This window comes from Stegodyphus dumicola, chromosome 2 (genome assembly GCF_044657685.1).
Source record: "Stegodyphus dumicola isolate Sdum_Otavi_A_Nest chromosome 2, ASM4465768v1".
Classification (NCBI taxonomy): Eukaryota; Metazoa; Arthropoda; class Arachnida; order Araneae; family Eresidae; genus Stegodyphus; species Stegodyphus dumicola.
Genome location: NC_140769.1, coordinates 279247994 through 279268353, shown reverse-complemented (window position 1 = coordinate 279268353; position 20360 = coordinate 279247994). Strand labels below are relative to the sequence as shown.

Here is a 20360-nt window from a genome sequence, read left to right as displayed (position 1 = left end):
TATCTAATATTATGAAAACTATTATTTTGATATAATATAGAAACAGATAAATATAGAATTTCTCAATTATTTAAAAAAAAATTGCTCAATTTTCATCTGTAATACATTGAACATATGCCGATAACTTATTAAACCATAAATTATGAAGGGAAACTAAAGTCTTGCCCTCTTTCACACAATAAGTATTTAACAGAAACTGAAAAAAAAAAAATGCATTAACTAGAACGACATTTGACATCTTGTTTGCTACCAGTAAAAGAACTGTCAAGTGTATTCTGAAGTCAATACTATATGGTTTAACTTTTGCAAACATGACAAATCACTAAAATTAATAAAAATTATCATAATAACTTTGTTTCTAAAAATCTCCTAGTAAAGAATTCAATATCAATGACATACAATAGAAAATACTTTAACCATTGAGATGTTTACATATTACTAGTATAAAATGCAATATCAATAAGGTACAGTAATAAAAATACTTTAAGCTTTGAGAACATGTTTACCTATTCATGAAAATAATTTTTAAGGCATTACTCTAGATTTAAAAAATAAAGTGATTACTTTTCAATGATATATATACATAGCTTAACCTTGGAACCGTACAGGTAGCTACCACAGCGACTAGTCATTGTTTGTTTATTATCATTAGTTATGACCTGAGGGATTTGTGACTTTGAGCTTTCAGTATTTTTGTCGCCCACTGACGTTGCAGGTGTATTATCATAGTTGATATTTGTACTCAACAAGTAGGCAGGCTTAAGCCTATCAATTGACATGTTGACTTGCTTTCCCTTAATTGACACACTAAAATATTTCTCGTGTCTCTGAACTACAAGAAAAGGTCCATTGTACAGTGGTTTTTTAACTGTCTATTCGTATGAACACATGAGAGCAGGAGCTGAGGTCTTTATGAACAAAGATAGTCTGCTTTGTTGTATGCTGAACTTTCGTTGGTTTCAACCTGTCCATGTATCCCTGAAGCCTGCTTGCAAAGGTTATCAGGTTCAATTTTGAAAGTAGGTGCATGAAAGAACTCACCAGGAAGTCGAATGTTTGTCCCATAAACCATTTGTGCTATGGAGTGGTTTGTATCCTCCCTTATTGCTGATCTCAATCCCAAAAGCACCGTTGGTATGACATCAGTCCATTTTACACTGTTATGAGCTTTAATAGCTGCTTTTAGTGTTCTGTGGAAATGTTCGACTTTTCCATTGCTCTGGGGGTGGTAAGGAGTTGTATGACAAACTTTGGCTCCACATATTATGGCCAGATTCTGAAATAATTCGGATTCAAACTGCCTCCCTTGGTCTGTGATTATTTTGCTTGGTACACCAAATCTACAGATCCAGTTTGCATAAAAGGCCTTGCTCACTGTTTCTGCAGTAATGTCTGGCAGAGGGATGGCTTCCATCCAACAAGTAAACCCATCAATGCAGGTTAAGCAATACATTTGACCATATGATGGTGGAAGTTGTCCAACGATGTCAATGTGTATGATGCTAAATCTAACATCAGGTTCCTCAAACTGTGCAAATTTGGATTTAGTGTGTCTAATCACTTTAGCCTTTTGGCAATTTATACATGCTTGAGCCCATTTCTTAACTTGTTTGTTTATTCCTGGCCACGTAAACCTGGCAGCTACCTGTCTGACAGTAGATTTTATGCCAGGATGTGACAAGTTGTGGATTTGATTGAAAATCATCCTTCGAAACTTATGCGGGATGTATGGTCGAATTTTATTTTGTGACACATCACACCATAAAATTTTTTCAGACGAAAGGATATATGGCTTAAAATGCAATGAGGTATTATTGGTACACAATTCTTTAAATTCATTATCCGTACACTGTTCCTGAGCTATTCGCTCGTAATCAATGGCAGAAACTACTTCGATTCTTGATAAAGCATCAGCGACAGTGTTATCCTTCCCACTAACATGCTTGATGTCTGTGGTGAATTGAGATGTACTGAAGCTGACGTAACTGTCTTGGAGAAGCTTTTCATTCTTCTGTTTGAATGCAAATGTTAAAGGTTTGTGATCTGTCAGGATAACAAATTCTCTGCCTTCCAACATATACTTAAAATTTTTCACGGACAAGTACACACCTAACAGCTCACGATCATATGTGCTGTACGCTTTTTGAGTTTCGTTTAATTTTTTGGAATAGAAGGCTATTGGCTTCCAACTTCCAGCTTCATATTGCTGTAATACTGAGCCTACAGCCCAATCTGAAGCATCTATGTACAAAGATAATGGAAGTCCAGGTATTGGGAAACTCAGGAGTGCAGCATCAGCTAGATCTCTTTTGCATTGTTCAAATTGTTTAATGGCATCATCTGTCCAAGGTACTGGCCTCCTGTCTTTCTTTTTGGCACCTTTCAGCATTTCATGTAGCAGTGCTTGCGTTTTTGCAGCATCTTTCAAATACCTGCGGTAAAAATTCAACATGCCTAGAAATGTACGTAGGTCATGCAAGGTTTTTGGTAACTTGTAATCCAAGATCACTTGAACTTTGGCAGGGAGAGGTTGTGATCCTTTGGCTGTGATGAGGTATCCCAAGAATTCTATTTGGTTAACACCCATTATGGATTTTGCTACGTTAATACGAAGACCATAAGTATTCAGCCTCTCAAAAACTAACTTAAGGTGCTCTCTGTGTTCTTCTTTTGATGAGGAAGCCACTAGCACATCTAAATATGGAAATAAAAAGTTCAGGCCATGAAAAACCTCATTTATAAAACGTTGAAGTAGATGGGGCATTTCGTAGGCCAAAACTCATAACATTGAATTCATATAAACCAAATGGCGTAATGATGGCAGTTTTGGGTTTATCTTCTTCCGCGATAGGTATTTGATAATAAGCCTTGACAAGATCTATTTTAGAAAAGATAACTTTATTTTGCAAGATCAGGTTGAAATCCTCTATTCGAGGGATGGGATATCGATCAGGAATAGTTTGCTCGTTTAATCGCCGATAATCACAGGGACGTAGCGTGCCATCTTTCTTGTTAACTAGGTGCAGTGGACTAGCCCACTGAGATTTTGATGGTCGAATTATATTATTGTCCAACATAAATTGGAATTCCTGCTTGGCTAATGCCAATTTTGCAGGATCTAATTGTCGTGCACGAGAGTGAACAGGTAGTCCTTTGGTAGTAATGTAATGCTGGACACCCATGCTTAACAGAGGTACTCAAAATATTAGGTTTTGTGATATCTGAATGTAATTTAAGTAAATCAGAAAATTCTGAAGACTGATCAAAAGTGCTAATGCAGTGCTCATCAGTTATAGACAAAATATCACTGTTGATATATAACCGGGTAATACCATCAATCAATTTTCTTTTGTGGATATCAATCAGAAGGTGAAATCTATTTAAAAAGTCAGCACCAATAATCCCTTTACTTACCTTGGCTACCACAAAAGGCCACTTGAACTGCCGTCGTAGTCCTAGATCGAGAGTTAAAGTTTTGAATCCAAAAGTTGGAATTTCAGTTCCATTAGCTGCGTACAATTTGTAGGAGCAAGGTTTTTCAGCTTTTAAATTTGCTGGAATGAGAGATACGTCAGCACCGCTATCTACTAAAAACCATAAACCCGTTTTTCTGTCCTTCACAAATAATCGGAATTTGCGGCAATCGGGACTCATTGCAGCAGGACTTGCCGCTGATTCTACTGCTGGTTCATGTTTTCCGATTGTTTCCAGCTGCAAGGTCCTTTGCAATTTTCTGGGAAGCACTTCTCGCCAAACTTGAAGTGGTAATAGCAGTATTTACCATTTGGGTTGTACCTTTTCCTAGATCTGTTGCGACTCTTACTGCAATTTTCCCTGGGACTCCGATATCGTGATCGGGAGTTACGGGCAGTCATATTCGCTATTTGAAGTTCTAAAGCAGAAATCTTATTTAACAGCTCGTCCACAAGAACGGTATTCTTGTTAACACTGGCAAGTTCCGCTCGTGGTTGCATTTCTAATATTTTGTCTGCCATCGTAGCTAATTTTTCCAAGTTCTCATCACTTACAATCAGCACATGTTTCACCGCATTGGGGATTTTTTCAAGCCAACGAGTTTGTAGCACTTTGTCGGAAATATCATCCGTGTCACCGAGCGATCTCTTTCTGCGCAGTAGTTGTCTGGGTTTCGTATAACCCAGTTCTAACCCCGTAAAGAGACGTTTGATTTTGAGATTTTCACTTTCTTTAAACGCCTGCATCAAACGCTCTTTAGCAGCAGAATATTTATTGGTTCCGGCATCCTTTATTATGTCCCAAATATTTTCAATAAATTGTGGTTCGAGTTGGGCCACGAGGTAATTGAACTTCGTCTCCTCGCTGGTTATTCCGCTAATAGCGAACTGGGCTTCAACTTGGTAGAACCAGATTTCTGGTTTGTCGACCCAGAAAGGAGGTATCTTTACACTAACTCTGTTAGCCATGGCCTTATCCTCGACCATGGAAGGCTGTATGTTAGGTATGATGAACAAATTGTTCCAAATGAGAGTCCTAAGGGTCACCACATATAGTTACACGCGTTCAGCTCAATCTGGAAAGCATCAGATTTTCCCCACAAGTGCTATGCAAAATAATATGTTTGGGCATATCACGTCGTTTGCTCACATGTCCACGGATTGAGAATAAAAAAAAATAAGATATTACTTAGCCCATTTGGATAATAATAATTTCATCAAAGACTTGGCAAATAAAGAAAACACACACTTTATTTCCACTGCCGATCGAGCACATGGTTATCGGTACATCAGGTTACAGTTGAATTGCAGTTAAAAAAACACAGATAAAAATTAGGAGCTTAGGCAATCAAACAATTACAAAAATTACAAAAAACACTTTAAAAAAATCAGTTTGCAATATCTACGATCAACCAGTATTTTTCCTTTTTAATTAATCATTATTTTATAATTTATTATTATTATTTCCCACAATTTCATGCTAGCAGGCAAGCCATATTCAAAACTGTGAATGGACTGCTTCCTGCATAGTGCAGCCATCTGGTGGTGAGATAGTTAAGTGAATGTTGCTCTAACATATATATCAGATAAGCATGTATTAATTTTTTAACTTAGTTTACAAAAGTTTGATTTTGATGCATTTAGTTGAATGCACACAGAAACAAAGGAATGAAAACTTACTGTAAATTTGATGTTATTTTCTTCATCAACTTTCATAAATAACTGATGCGATTGTTGCCATTTTTTGAATAAATGAATCAACTTTGCATCTTCCAGCCGAGACACGTGATCTCGCATAAGATCAAGCGAAACAAATAAAGTATGAGGGCCACTTGCCAAAGCTGCATAAACAGTAAAAGGATCATCTTGAGATCTAAAACAAAATTCAAAATATAATTAAGATGTTAGGTATTAGTAAATTATGATTAATGACCTGATATCATCATGTCAGGTTTGCTATCAGCTTATATGAAAAAAAAAAAAGTCTTTGTAAGTTCTACAAAACATATAAAGAACATTTAATTTTCTATTGGGTGAATGAATTCCATACACAGAAATATAAACTGCACTTGTAATGCACCAAATATCTGTCACATCATCACATGCAAATGAATTTGGAAATTATGCAGAAAATATCTGCTTCAACAAATGATACTAATAAATAATTACTAGCTTTCTAACTTTACTTTTCACAAGCTATTGACAAAGTTTTCTGAAATAAATTTACTGGTATTTTCTAACATATTTTGGTGGAAATGTTTTAATAGGGCCCAAGTTTATTAATTATAAATGGGATAGAATTCTGTTATTATGAAGCCAACAAAGTAGATTCTCAGCTAGCTATGAGAGAATTTGATAATTTTTGTGACAATGCTCATACAAACAGCATTCTCTAATAGAAATCTTACGCTAGTCACATTATAGGGTCTGGTGTTCTTTGATAACATAAACTAGATCTAAAACACTATCTAGTATAATCTGTGAATTATCACTATGTCTTGTTAAGTACCACAGAGACAGGAAAAGCCACATGAAGAGAACAATGAATATCCTCGCCACCGTCAATGCATTAAATAAAGTTTAACAGTCTATACGAACTCGTGTTTACAGAAGCCAATAGCTTTGGCTTAAATCGGAGGTAATGGATGAACTAAAACTGATGAAATTAAGCAAAGCCTAACCATATCTTACAATTAAAATAGTTGCCCAGACGGTATAGTGGTTAGGGGAGCCTACTATGGTACCGAAGGGCCCGGGTTTGAATCCCGGAGAAGACATGGATGTTTGTAAATGTATAGTGTCGGTGCGGCATAGCGGCACTCTAAAATATGCGGCAAGCCAAAAGTCCTCTCATGTGGATTGGTCATGGAGGTAGGAAAGGAAGGAGGGGCTAGTCCGCACTAGAAGTGAAGCACTACTTTGAAGCTTGGGTCACCAGATGGGGTGTTCTTTGTTTACATTCAGAAGCTCGCTTGACACGGTTCTGATAGTATTTCGACACACGACAGTTCCATACAAATCGAAAAAGGGACACTTTCGCATGAAAGAAACATTCATAGTGTGATGGAGAATAGCAATTTGTATAGTTTAGTGACATTTACGCAAAAATCACATCTTGGTTATTTTTCGATAACTAACAACAGCACGATTTTGATTATGAATTTGTTTTATAAAATTCTAAGCTGTTGAACTACAAAAATATAGATTTTAAGAAAAATGTTATGCTTAAAAGAATGAAAAATACCTTACAGTACATTTAAAATTGTATACGTCTTTCGATACCCTTGATAGAGTATTCGCTACTTTTATTTTATTTTCCAAACGCCAAAATGTTTTAAATAAAACAAATTTTTTTCACATCCATATATTATTGTTGCATATTATTGCAAAAAGCATGTATCTGCCTTTGACAGAATACATAAATATTCATTAAATTATTTATAAATGTATTTGAAATGAAGAATTTATTCACTTATAAACAACTGTGAAAGTACTGTGAAGAAATCTAATGATTAAATGTATCTAATTTATAATGATTATAAATGTTATCTAAATATATAATAACCTTAACATTGAATTGTAAACATAAATTGAAATCCTGTTGACAAATACATTATAAAACTATTTAAGCAAGAATTGTTCGTATTGGAAAGCAATCTGTTAAAAGGTATTGTAAAGCAAATGCTATGAGATGCGCACTTAAGAAAGTAATAAAGAGTTTTGGAATATGTATTGTTGAAATGAAGGGTAAAAAAAAATCTGATAAGTATAATTAAAAGAATTATTCTTCTTACATTTTATAATAACTCAGTTACAAGTTTTAAATACTTAAAAAAAAAACTTATTTTTATTAACTTTCAGAAATCTTCATAGAAAGTCAAGTACTATTTAAAGTATTTCGCTAATTCCTAATAATTCTCTAATTTAAAATGAACTGAATAGAGTAATTATAAATTGACTTACATTTTTCGATTTAAAAGATGCCTCAGAAGCTAAAAAATCATGTCATATTTAAGAAAATATTTTAGGAAGAAGCTCTATAAATAGAAAAGAAATAATGCATAATTTTAATATTAATAATACAATAAACTTTGATCTTAATTTTTGTACTTTAACCGAATAAAATCGAATTACCTTAATTTTTTCCCCTAATGTAATTAACGAAAACTCGTGAAAATATTTCATTCAAATTAAACCATTCTGAGAAAACTGTCCTGTGAAAAGTATAGCATTTAATTCCGTTCAGAATGAAATGTTGTTTAAAAATATGTTGTTTTCATATACTTAGGACTCTGAAGTGTTGTAGAAAAAGAAAATATATACATTTATATGTATATTTAGGACGTAATTACAAAATATTTACATCCGAACGCATCAAAACCCATTGAACTCAATGGTAAATGACCCAATGTTTTGGTCACCACGTAGGTATCGCCGGTGCTTCAGAGGAGAGTACGGGAGAAACTTGTTTAGGGCAACTCCATCTTACTTCCTACGTCCATGGGATTGGTGGAAGGGGAGAGGGGTGGGAGAGCCCCAGATTCTCTTCCCAAAGTGCTCTTCCTCAAAATTGGGGGTGGAAAATAAAAGTTCAACCTCTGTTAGGAGTAGGCTTTGACAACCATTGTTCCATGTAATATGAACACACAACAACAACAAATGAAATAGTATGTAAGCTGGTTCTGACATAAGGTCAGCGTACACAAGCCTAATGGCAAGAGTAACTCTGTTTCGCAGAATACTAATCACAAGAGAATTAAATTTAGTAACGTGGCCTTTCAACAGGCAGAATGCAATCTAATTCTACCTCCTGAAACCTTCCTTTAAATAGTCTTTTCTTTCTACCTCGTTTGAATATCACCTGAGCTAGAAATTTACATTCTGGCAGGAAACTGGATATTAGGGCAAGAGGATAGAAAATTAAATAAATTAAAATAAATGGTTAGGAACTTAAATGATAATTTATAACTATATATATTATCAAATACACATAAGTCAATGCTTATTCATTATATAAAACAATGTGATAATTTTCCCCTGCTTGTTTTAAACTTATGATTTTGTAAATAGATGGCAGCAGTAGCTCTGTTTTGTTATCCTTTGGCTGGAATCTTCTCTCTCTCTCTCTCTCTTTTTTTTTTTTTTTTTTTTTTTTTGTCTGTTGTTATTGCATCATTATCATTCCTGTGGAGAAGGAGGTTTCATTTAACCTTCGAAACTACAGTTCTACACATTTATGCATGTTCCGAGAATTCCTCTTGCTAATTATAAATATCTTTAACATATATTGATTTATCTGCTATCACACTTAGGAGTAATTTGAAATATATTTATGCATAAATAATAGAAATAATTCATTAGTACTTGTGATGCACAGCAAAAACTTTGGCTATGGTTGCACAGGAACCCCATGCAGCCAGTACAGCAAATAAAATATTGTTGTATTTTATAACAGAGTGATCTATCAGTCTTCATTACAGAGCTTTGAATGAAATGTTAATTTCAATATTTTTGCTTTAGCATTATCATTTGCTGGTAGATACATTCTTTCAAAAATAAATCCACTTTTACACAAAACTTTTATTGTAAACAATTCAAATAAAAAGTGAATGGAAGAATTTAACGTTCAGCTGTAGAACCATCAACATTTCTTTGACTTTTAGGCTTAGAATCTCTGAATTGCCTCGCCACTAAACAAGAGAGAGAGAGAGAAATTCAGAGCTAGGCAAATTTGATGGCATTTGAAAATCTGAGCATTGATGATTTGCTAATTGTCACCATAATGAGTCATCATTTACAATTCCATTAAAAGTAAAAGCATTATCATGCTGGGCACTCCATAAATACATTTGGATTTCTTAAATAAGAGAAGTAAGCAAAACAGTACTGTCTATTTGTGTTACATGATCTGACCAGCTATTGATTTGCATAATCATCTATGATCAGTGGTGATGTTCAATTAAAAATACCTGATGTGGGCAACACATGACTTCCATGTAAAACCTATTAATTTATACACATTTTTTGCTGCACATCATTTACATGTATTTCCTCGAATTGCGTTAGACATATATTTCTCACTCAATGAATTCAAATCTTATTTTACAGCAGGGCAAAAATACATAAAATACATAAAAACTCAAAACACCTTCATTAAAAACTGTAAAATACAGAAAAACCTAAAACACCAAATACAGTAAGACATTAAAAACAATTTTTACAATTAAAAATTACAGTTTTTATGTAAAAACAAGCAATTCGGCCAACAGGCAGGAAGACCAAATTTTTAGTGTACAAAACTGAAAGTTAACTTTCGGCCCCACTGTGCAAAAGACAGTGATATTGCTGCACCAATTGACTTGATTCATTGTTCTATGTCAACAAACAACAGTCCCGCTATGCCTAGCACCACTTTTAAAAATTTTACAATTGTTGCATGCAGATTAAATAAAGGCACACAAATCTTGATCACAATGTATGAATAACAAAATCCAACCATTTTAAAAAAGCAAAAAATGCACAATTTTTAGACATATAAGAATAAAAATATGGAGCTCACCTAGTGGGGTAATAGGGTTGGAACGAATATATATATATATACATAAACACAGAGACAGATTAACATATTTTTGAGCCTGAGACATTTTCCTGCCAGGCCCCTACACCTGGGGTGATATGATTTTTATGAGAACATTCTAACATAATAAATGATAAGTATTTATTATAATTTTAAAAAAGTAGTCAGTTTTTCAAATATATTTAGTACAGTTTTCATTTTAGTATAACTATAAATGTGCATTTGATTATCAATCAATAAAATTGGAACTTTTTGCTTGTATGCCATAAATTAGGAAAATGAAATTCATTCTGCTAAATATCAAAACCATAGTTTTGAAAAAATTATTACAAAATTAATTCAAAAATCTTTTTTTCTAGCTTTCATTTCTGCAAATTTATCAATTATTTCTTCATAATTAATACTCTCCAATGCATTTTCTTACATGTATGGTACAGCTAAAGAAATTAATTTTGCTTGACTTAATGAGTTTCGTAAATAGTATTTTAAGCATTTTAACACTAAAAACTATCTTGCACCAGATGCATTCGATAGAGGCAAAATTAAGATATACATTAATATGATTTCCGCATTTGGAAATGTCAATACAATTTTTGTAGTCTTTATAAATCGTAGATGATTTTAGACGGCAACATTAAATTTTGGCTTTTAAGAAGTAATAAAAATTATAACAAATCCTTATCCACTTCTTTTGTGTCAAGGTACTTCTTTTAGTAATGAAGTATCCTCAGATTCCATTAATACATTGAAATTTGAGTTCGTATGAAATACTTTAAAAATCTCATCAATGTTTTTGTAACTTTTGATACATAGTTTTAGTTCACAAGATATTTTGTCACATATTACATAAAAGCAATTTCGTTTAAAGACTTCTTGATCCTGATGACATGAACTTCTGTCGTCCTCATCATGATCACCTGTATCAAAAAATTCTTCTTGTTTTGGCACACTTTTATTAGTATCGAAATAAGTTTTTATTTCTGATGTGTTTAATGCTTCCGCTTCTAATCCAGAAATAGTTTTCTTAAACTATTAATGTAATTAAAAAAATTATCAAAAACACTTTCTGCAAACGAGATTGGCATAGTAGGGTCTTGTAAGGTATACTGCTTGCATTTATTCTGGAAAGAATTTCATCCCAAATAACTGTTAATAAAATGAATTCTAAATTATTACTTTTGTTTGCTATTGTTCGGGATGCCAGTTTTACAGAAAATTTCCGAGATTAATCTAGATATTTATCAAGTAGAGCATTTTTTATTTCATTGAGCCCATAGTAAATTGCTTTAACAGCATGAGCTCTACAAGACCACCTAGTAGTATTTTTTTACTGTAAAATGTTTGATATTTGCTGCAAAATATTTTTCTACCTATAAGTAGATGCCAAAAAAAATTTATCAACTTTCTCCAATAAATTGCAATATGTTATTGCTTGCAAACATGATTCACTAGCACTGTTTACTATCAGGTTTAATGTATGTGAAGCACAAGGAACATAACGAGCTGTTTGACTATGTTTTTAATGCGGTTTTTGAGCTCATTAAATTTTCCGGCATAAATGGTGCACTGTCGTACCTTTGTCCTCTACAGTTGCAAATATCTAGACCTAATATTTCAAGGTTCCTTAAAACTTCATTTTCTAACGATTTTCCTGTGTGCGAATAAATTTTTAAAAATCCAAAACATCTCTCTATTGGAATTCCATCTTTTGATACATCACACAATATAAAAGTTAACTGTTCTAGGTGTGTTATATCAGAGAGTCAATTATAATTGAAAACTATTTGGGGGCCTTTAACTTCTGACGTGAATGTTTCTAACATTTTTTTGTTCAATATTTCAATAAATTCATCACAAATAGTTGATGAAAGATAACTCACATTCCTGTTCCAGCTGACACGAATTTTTTTTATATGCAAAGCTAAAAACTCATCAAATTCTGCCAAATGTTCTAGAGTTCCTACGTAATTTTCACTATGGGAAGCAGAAAAGAGTTCATTTCTGCCACGAAATGCAAGAACATTTTTATCCAAAAATTTTATTCTTGCTACTATTCATAACAATATTTTTCTCCAATATTTTTTTTTAATTCTAAATACTGTTTAACAACAATAGTGTCGATACACCATCACATAAATTTCTTGCTATTAAAATTTTAATAGAATGTTTATGATCAGTAGAATTTTCGTGTTCTTCTACTCCTACATTTGCATTTTTCCAGTCCGAGTATCCTTCTGTAAAAACTGTTCATTTGATCAAAAATATCGTGCAAACATAGCAGTAAATTGCTTTACTTTTTGGACTGTATGCTAATCATTCTCATTCAACAATTTTACCATTTGCTTTATTGCGAATAGAAATATTTGTCTTTAATGAGCGAGTTACAGTTTTTCCACCTGTTGTTAGTACATTTTTAGTGGTATGCATAAATAAACTATTTGATGGTGGTTTATTTTTAAGCAAATAATGTTGCATGGCTGTTGTTAAATGTAAAGTCCACAAAGAAATGTCCAAATTTTCTAAAACTAAAGTTTCATTAATGGTGTAGATATTCTACATTTTGAATTTCTTCATGACTTACATTTTGTTTTTTCTCCACAATATCTGGTATGTTTTCCATGTTTTTATTTCTAATACTTCAATTTCAGTTTCATTTCTTTCAGTCATTTCTGCATGTACTTCCTGGTTTCCAGAACATTCACCAACTTCTTTTTCTATAATCTTTGCTACTTCTGCATCAATATTACCTGTTTTTGTATAATATTGATGCAGAATTACCAACATATTTAAACAGAGCATTTTTGTTTGTTTGTTTCTTCTTTCTGCATTTTTATCTTAAGCTTTCGATTTATTTTTAAGCAAATAATGTCGCATGGCTGTTGTTGAATTAAAAGGCCACAAAGAAATGTCCAAATTTTCTAAAACTAAAGTATCATTAATGGCGTACATATTCTGCATTTTGAATTTCTTCTTCGTGACTTACATTTTGTTTTTGCTCCACAATATCTGGTACGCTTCTATGTTTTTCACCTCTCTTACTTCAATTTCGGTTTCATTTATTTCAGCCATTTCTGCATGTACTTCCTGGTTTCCAGATTTTCTATAATCTTTGCTACTTCTGCATCAATATTACCTGTTTTTGTATAACATTGTTGCAGAATTACAAACATATTTAAACAGAGCATTTTTTGTTTGTTTGTTTATTTGTTTCTTCCTGCATTTTCAGCTTAAGCTTTCTTTTTTTCGGCACCGGAAGCCAGTGTTGTCAGAATGTGTGATTTTTCACAAATTTTGCGACCAAAATTGACAAATTTGTGCTACTAAAATTTTAGTATTTCCGATTTGGGGAGATTTTTTCGACCTCCCTCATTTCCTTATGCTATTTTTTCGACTTCAAAGTTTTTTTTAATATTTTGTTAAATGCTTTGTAAAACATAGAATTATGTAACTTATATTAATGACTTTAGCACTCTACAAATTTTGTTTTTAAGACAGTCCCCCTCCTCAGTTCAGTTGTGATAACGAATCAAACAAACGAAGTTGCAGCTTGCACAAAAAATATTGGGTATCCAAACAGAGAAAGAAATAAAATTCATCCTCCTGATTAATAATATTGCTAAGAACCAAGGAAGAGAAATGAATTAAAAATCAAAGCAACTGCATTTTTCTAAATAACAACACAAATAAATTTAGCAGTGAAAGAACAAACAAAGTTTTCTTAAGTAATACGAATCTGAAATAAATCCACCACCCAGAACGGAAAACTCACTGAAAAGCATTCCTCAATTAAAATGTTCACAGTTAAGCAAGGGAAAAAAACCCACTGGATTAAAAAAATTAACTGCCAACTCAAAAAAATTAGTACAAAAGTGCTAACAATCTAAACAAACACGGGAAATATCTTACATATTAATTTAAAAAGAGAAATCTAAATTAAATAAGAATTAATTACAAAAGGAAAACAATTTAAAGAATTGAAAATGAGCAGTATAGTTTTAAAAATTTAGTTAAAGCTATGGAACGTAATTAAAACGACTAAGGATCGAATACAGTCTGTAACTTACCAAAATTTGTGATGACGTCAGAGGTATTATGAGCACGCATTACTATGACATCACAAAAATCACGTGATCTCTGACACCATTTGTGACCTTTTGCGAATCTTTTAGTTTTCTTTTGCTACTTTAGTTGAAAATTTTCTGGCAACACTGCCGAAGCATGACAATAATTTATTTTATATAAAATATTTATACAATTTATTATATAAAATGTTACTTCAACTAATTAATAATCACTTCCAGAAATTTAATATTTAGAGCCAAAAGTCTTCTGTCTACTCTTGCTATGTTTAATGTTTTAGCTTCTACACACACAATATCACCTGTCATACTCCACCTAAAGATCAGCTAGTCAGTGAAATGTTGTTCATGTACCAGTGGATCATTTAATGGTTTGAATCTTCTGCATGGCTACCATTATACAAATAAAAGTGTACTATTAGATGGTGAGAGTACAGAAATTCCAGCAGTAGTCTTCACAATGTGGGCTCTAAGACTGTGAAAGCATGCCAGTATCAATTTGCCATCGTTGGATCTTTAATAACTTTTCTTGGCAGGGCTTCATCTGGAAGAACTCATAATGCTCATGATCATACATACAGCACTAGATAGTAATTAAATACATACAGCACTAGAGATCATAACAATATGCAAAATGTTTTATTACCTGTTATGGTATCATACAGTGCATAAAACCCTTTCTGATGAAAATTTTCCAACATTTTCATGGACAAATTGATACATATGCTTTTGCATCATTATCATTTCATAAGAGATCCATCTGCAATAATACACCCAAATAACCAAGTGATCATCATTACAAGATCACTTGAATTTAATTCATACCAAAATGCACGGAAGCACAGATTTTTTCTTATGTCACGTGCTTGTCACCATCAGTAATATAATGCAATCTGTCCATATTTTCTTCTGTTTTTACAATCACACAGTGTGTGTCATATTGTTCATCATCCATATTTTACTATTTAAAAGAAAAATTCTAAGCCAATTAAAAACAGCAGCATGACTTAAGGGTTCTGCCTAAAATGAAAGTTGGAATGAATCATAGCTTTTCTGTGGCATCATACCTACTCAAAAACTGAACAAATTCATTGCTCCCAGAACCCTTCAATGCGCTTTTTTTATTGGCACACCAACACAGTTCACTTTATGCCAGATCAACAAAAATCCACCATCACTTCTGTCTCACCACTAACTACACAGACTTGTGCCAACAACAACGGTGCAATATCACTCTATTTCATTCCATGTTGCCAGATGTAATAACTTTTAGCAATTTCCATTTTGTAAGCTAATTTTTACCTCAACAAGCAGTAATAAAAGTATTTTTAAAGAAAATAAAAAATTTAAAACCAAAACAAAGTTAGTGAATTTTAGGATTTTTTATATCAAGTTCAAAATAATTCCAATATATACTAGTATAAAACAACAAGCTAAAATACTTTTGCATTAACGTATGAAATGAAGTCATTGTATTTAAATAGTCTCATAGTTGAGGAACTATTTAATGTCAACAGATAGTAATTAAATACATACAACACAGATATACTAAAATAGTGCATGGGCAGAAAGAGTTTAAAAAAAAAAAAAAAAAAAAAAAAAAAAAAAAAAAAAAACAGGGATGGGTATTGGAAGAAAAAAAACTATTATCACAAATAATATATTGTTGCATTCTATAGTGGATTTGGAGTGATTGATGACAATACTTGATGAAGAATCAAAGCACAATTTATTCATCAGTATTACACAGGAGAGTTTCAAAGACACGTTTACAGCCATCAGAAAACTACAATAAACATGCTGGAACAATCAGCAACACAGCCTTCAGGCTATAACAGTGAAGACAACTTCACGGTAAAGCTCTAAAGTACAGCTCCTGACTCAGTTGATTGCTCTCGGAGCTCAAAACACTACTACTGAACACACTCAAGATAATCTCCATGATAAACTCACAATACATTGCTACTCCATGTACAGGCAGGGATTACATAGCTTTTGACCTGTCTTCGAGAACATTATGGGGGAAACTGGTAAGAATTTGTTCCAGAATATTCTCGCTTCATCTATGGCATATCACCAATTTTGTCGCCAAATGGGTGATTTTCACTCTGCCTCTCTTTGCCATTTTTCTGGCAATTTGGGAGGAACCAGGGTTGGGCATTTTGTAACAATATTATTTTAAATAAAAAAAAAAATTCAAGTACTTAAATAAAATGCAAAAAACTTACGTGTCATTTATGAAAAACATAGTAGCACGCAGGCAAATTTTTTGCATTATAGGTTTAGGCCATCTTTTCATATGATTCCTTCCCAAGACAAGTAATTTTCGAGAACAACCTGCTAGAATCTTCACAGTGTGCAAAAGCTGTAGAGAAATTATTATTATTTTACTTTTGAGTTAAAAATTTAAGCAAGTTAAATGGAAAAAAGAAAAGAAAAAATACTTATTTTTTAGCAACAAACATTTTACTATATGTTTGTTGCTAAAAAAAATTGCTAAAATATATGGATAATTAAATGGGAGGAAAAATTACTAAATGGCTTCAGAATGCAATATGGAAGAAGTTATTCACTTAAAGAGTCTATTTCTCCTTGTTATTCGGCTGCAAAGAAACTCACCATTGGCCCATGTCTAAAAGCAAACACTTTAACAATTTTCTCTGGGAAACAGCCTGTAGATGGTCATAACATGGTCAAAAGACCTTATAAAAGTTATGAATGCTTTTTAACAATTTTTTTAATACTCATTTAAAAATTTTTCTACATAATACCAGTCTTTCAGCTTTGATATTTTTATCGAAATACCTTAAATAAGATCTGGAAAGCTGGAAGAAAATTGACTGTTATTCATTATATGGAATTAAAAAAAGTTCAGAAGAATTTTATTATTGATTAGAAACAGAAAATAATAATTCGTGAAGCAATTTATTCACATAAATACTGGATACTCTTAAATCTGACCGGGCAGCAAAATCAAAAGGCAAATCCTGGGCTAACATTCAAGACACTTGGGAAAAGTTTTGTTTAAAACCCCGTAAAGAGGCTGGGGAAAACTTTAGAACTAGATAAAGAGTCTCAGAAACGTGGAGAGATAAGAAAACTATACTGGAATATCAGAACTTTCATGAACTCCTTGTAAAGACTACATCTCTTGTGTTCCTTTCCTTGTTGTTTAAATTTTTAACTTTTACTTTTATTTCCATGTTCATTAGTTCTGGTTTTTACTTTAAATGTTTGTTCTTTTGCATTATATATCATTGTTCTTGTGTGATACTTGAGCTGTTTTATATGTTTGGATTGATCCTTCCAATAAAGCCATATATCACAGCAACAACAAAATACAATAGAAAGAAAGTTGACTAACAATATAAAACAAATATGGATCGAATGCGTTTCTGTAAGAGTTTAAATTTTCATCAGGTATTAATCATAAACTAAATAAAGAATAAATTCCCAAGTTTCACAAACCGTTTAATCTTAGCATTCATTTTTAATTAATTATTTAGGTGTTTATTATAAGATTAATTGCTAATTACTATTTTATAAAATAAGTACAAAGTTGATACCATAATTTGCAATACTGAAATCACCATTTATTAAACTTATACATGCTTGGAATAAGAGAGTGGGTAGTGTATTCATTTTTTTCTTTTTCTCCTTAGCCCAAAGGGTGTTAGCCCACAAGGGATATTAATATCATTTTGGCATTTTGCATCGAAAAGTCTGTATCACTTTTGAAATTGTTGCCAACAAATATTATTGCCCTGTATTATATTTAAACTAAATAACAAAGAGGCTGCATAAATCTATGTATGTTTCTCACATTGTGATAAAACAACGGTACCTAGAGCCATCAAATTTTGACTAATGTATGTTGTAGAGACATTAGGTATATTTTTGGTAGCAGGAAAGATGAAAAATTAGAAATGCCTTTGCCGGGAATCGAAACACGGACCTCTGAAATACCGGCTTGGTGTGCTGACCACTACACTACGAAGGCACGCTAGGAAGGGGGAAGAAATACCTTGAATACTCTTCCTTTTAAAGGGTGACTGGGGATTTTAGGGGACCCAATCGCCAAATCCTGTGTGTGGACAGTCATCATCCACAACCCTTTTAGTTCCGGCACCAGTGTAGAGACATTAGTCATATTTTTGGAAGCAGAAAAGATGAAAAATTAGCAACGCCCTCGCCGGGAATCGAACCACGGACCTCTGAAATACCGGCTCAGTGTGCTGACCACTACATCATGAACGCACGCTAGGAAGGCGGGAGAAATAACTTACAATATTTCCACCTGAATATGGGCACTTAGAAGCCCAGATTTGTTTTATTACCTATTTCATATTTTGTAAAGTATTTATGAGTTTTTCATTAAGAAATTCAACGATTTCAAAGCGAGCGATGGCAACATTGTAAGCGGAAAAAAACATTTTTATCTCCAGCGCGCGAATTCGGAAATTCTAAAGATATGCTTTTTTAAAAATTATTTTGCAATACTGCTGTTGAATTGAATTTTATGGTTTAAGTGCGAAGAACATATTTAATAAATAAAGGTAAGACACAAAACATTAAAAAAAAATCCCTTTGGGCGTAATATAAAATTTGAAAGCTTTCAGATTTGTTTTTTTATATATTTAAAATTCTTTTTATGGATTATATTATTTTTTGGATATTAAGAGAAATGATAAATATAAAAATCTATAAAAAAATTCCTATTCAATAAATGAGAAAAAAAAGTGTTAAATAACAATAGATGGAAAAATCAATGCAAAATTATAAAGTAAAATTTACTTGCAAAAAATACACACCTGAATTGCTAAATACTTAGGCTTCTTACTGGCAGGGTTTGTATATGCAGCATTTAATCCATCTAAAACTATATGAAATGGTTTATGATGATCAATGAAATTCATAAATGCATTGAATTCCTTGTGTGATGTATTAATGAATAAATCTCTTTTTTTAAGAGATTTTTCTAGGAATGAATTTTTCAAAAGTGTGAATTCTTCATCTGTAAGTACTGATGGTTTAAGGAATCGTTTACAAGCTTCACATGCTGTCTCCCTGTGTAGAACAAAATAACATTTAAACAAGGATTGCAAAAGTGTTTTTGAGAATGAAAAGGGTGAGGGAAAAAAACTTTAGAACAGTCATTCTCAACCGGTGGTACACAAAAAAACAAAGTATTTTTAACTATTAAATTCAAACTCTCATGAAGCAAAAGAATGATTGATAGAAATTTCCTCGAAGTTCAGTTAGAGTTCGAAATTGATCAAACTCTAACTGAAGATTTAAAAAATAGCACACCTGTTCTGAACCAAAAAATGAATAAAGGCATTTCAAATAAAGCTATTCAATTTTTATTGCCATTCTGCACAACCTATTTGTGTGAATAAGGATTTTTTTCCATGTTATATTTGAAAAATAAACACAAAGTAAAATTAAAAGTGGATCTTAGTTTAAAGTTAAAACCAAGTGAAATAACACCAGACATAAACAAATTGATCTCCAACCAATTTTTAATCTAATATTTTTTATGTGTACATATTTAATACAAATAGTCAAAAGGTTGTACAAATGGTAAAATATATACAGTCAAAAGTCGTTAATCCGGAATGATCTATAATCTGGACCTCAAAGCTACAAACATTCTGCGCGTGCGCGTAATACCTTTACGCATGCGCATAATACGTTTACGCATGCGCGTTTAATGTATAACAGACGGTATAAGCTAAGCTAAAATTATCTAATTATCTATTTCAGTTAATGTTGCAGATTGCGTTGTTCCTTAATCTTCGAATTGGATCCGGCTTATTATTTTTTGCAGACTGTTAGAGCAATTTTATAAAACTAAGTTGGAACTTTCGATTATGTCAAATAGAATTTCCGATGCTGGATCTACAAAGGGAACGCATGTTTTGATGTTCATGAAACAAAAAGTGGAATTGCTGCAAAAAATGGATAAAGGCTCCTTTGTTTCTCTAACCATTTCGAAATCTGTTTATCAATTTCATGCTGCTCTGCACGGGGAGGGGGGGACGTCGCGGCGCGCAATGAACTGGAAGTTGATCTGTCAGCACTATCCTTATCTTCAGGGCAGATGTTTTTATTTTATTCCGCTTATAATTTTGGCTTGTAATGTAGTATTTCATCTCGATGTACTCTGTCTTTGATATAATTTAAATCAAATTCCTCGTCATTATAAATATCACAAATGCAAATCAAATA

At 32.5% G+C, this 20360-nt stretch overlaps 1 protein-coding gene across 3 annotated transcripts in view; it reads right to left on the bottom strand.

Moving 5' to 3' along the window:
- The window catches only part of mldr (mitochondrial ribonuclease P catalytic subunit), a 54978-nt gene that overhangs the window by 12437 nt on the left and 22181 nt on the right, over positions 1–20360 (bottom strand). For all 3 annotated transcript variants that reach the window (XM_035363289.2, XM_035363291.2, XM_035363290.2), the window contains exons 4-6: positions 18941–19196; positions 16358–16494; positions 5154–5346 (exon numbers count right to left, since the gene is read on the bottom strand). In XM_035363289.2, coding sequence (XP_035219180.1) covers positions 5154–5346; positions 16358–16494; positions 18941–19196 — 586 coding nt within the window. The remainder of the gene's footprint in view (positions 1–5153; positions 5347–16357; positions 16495–18940; positions 19197–20360) is intronic.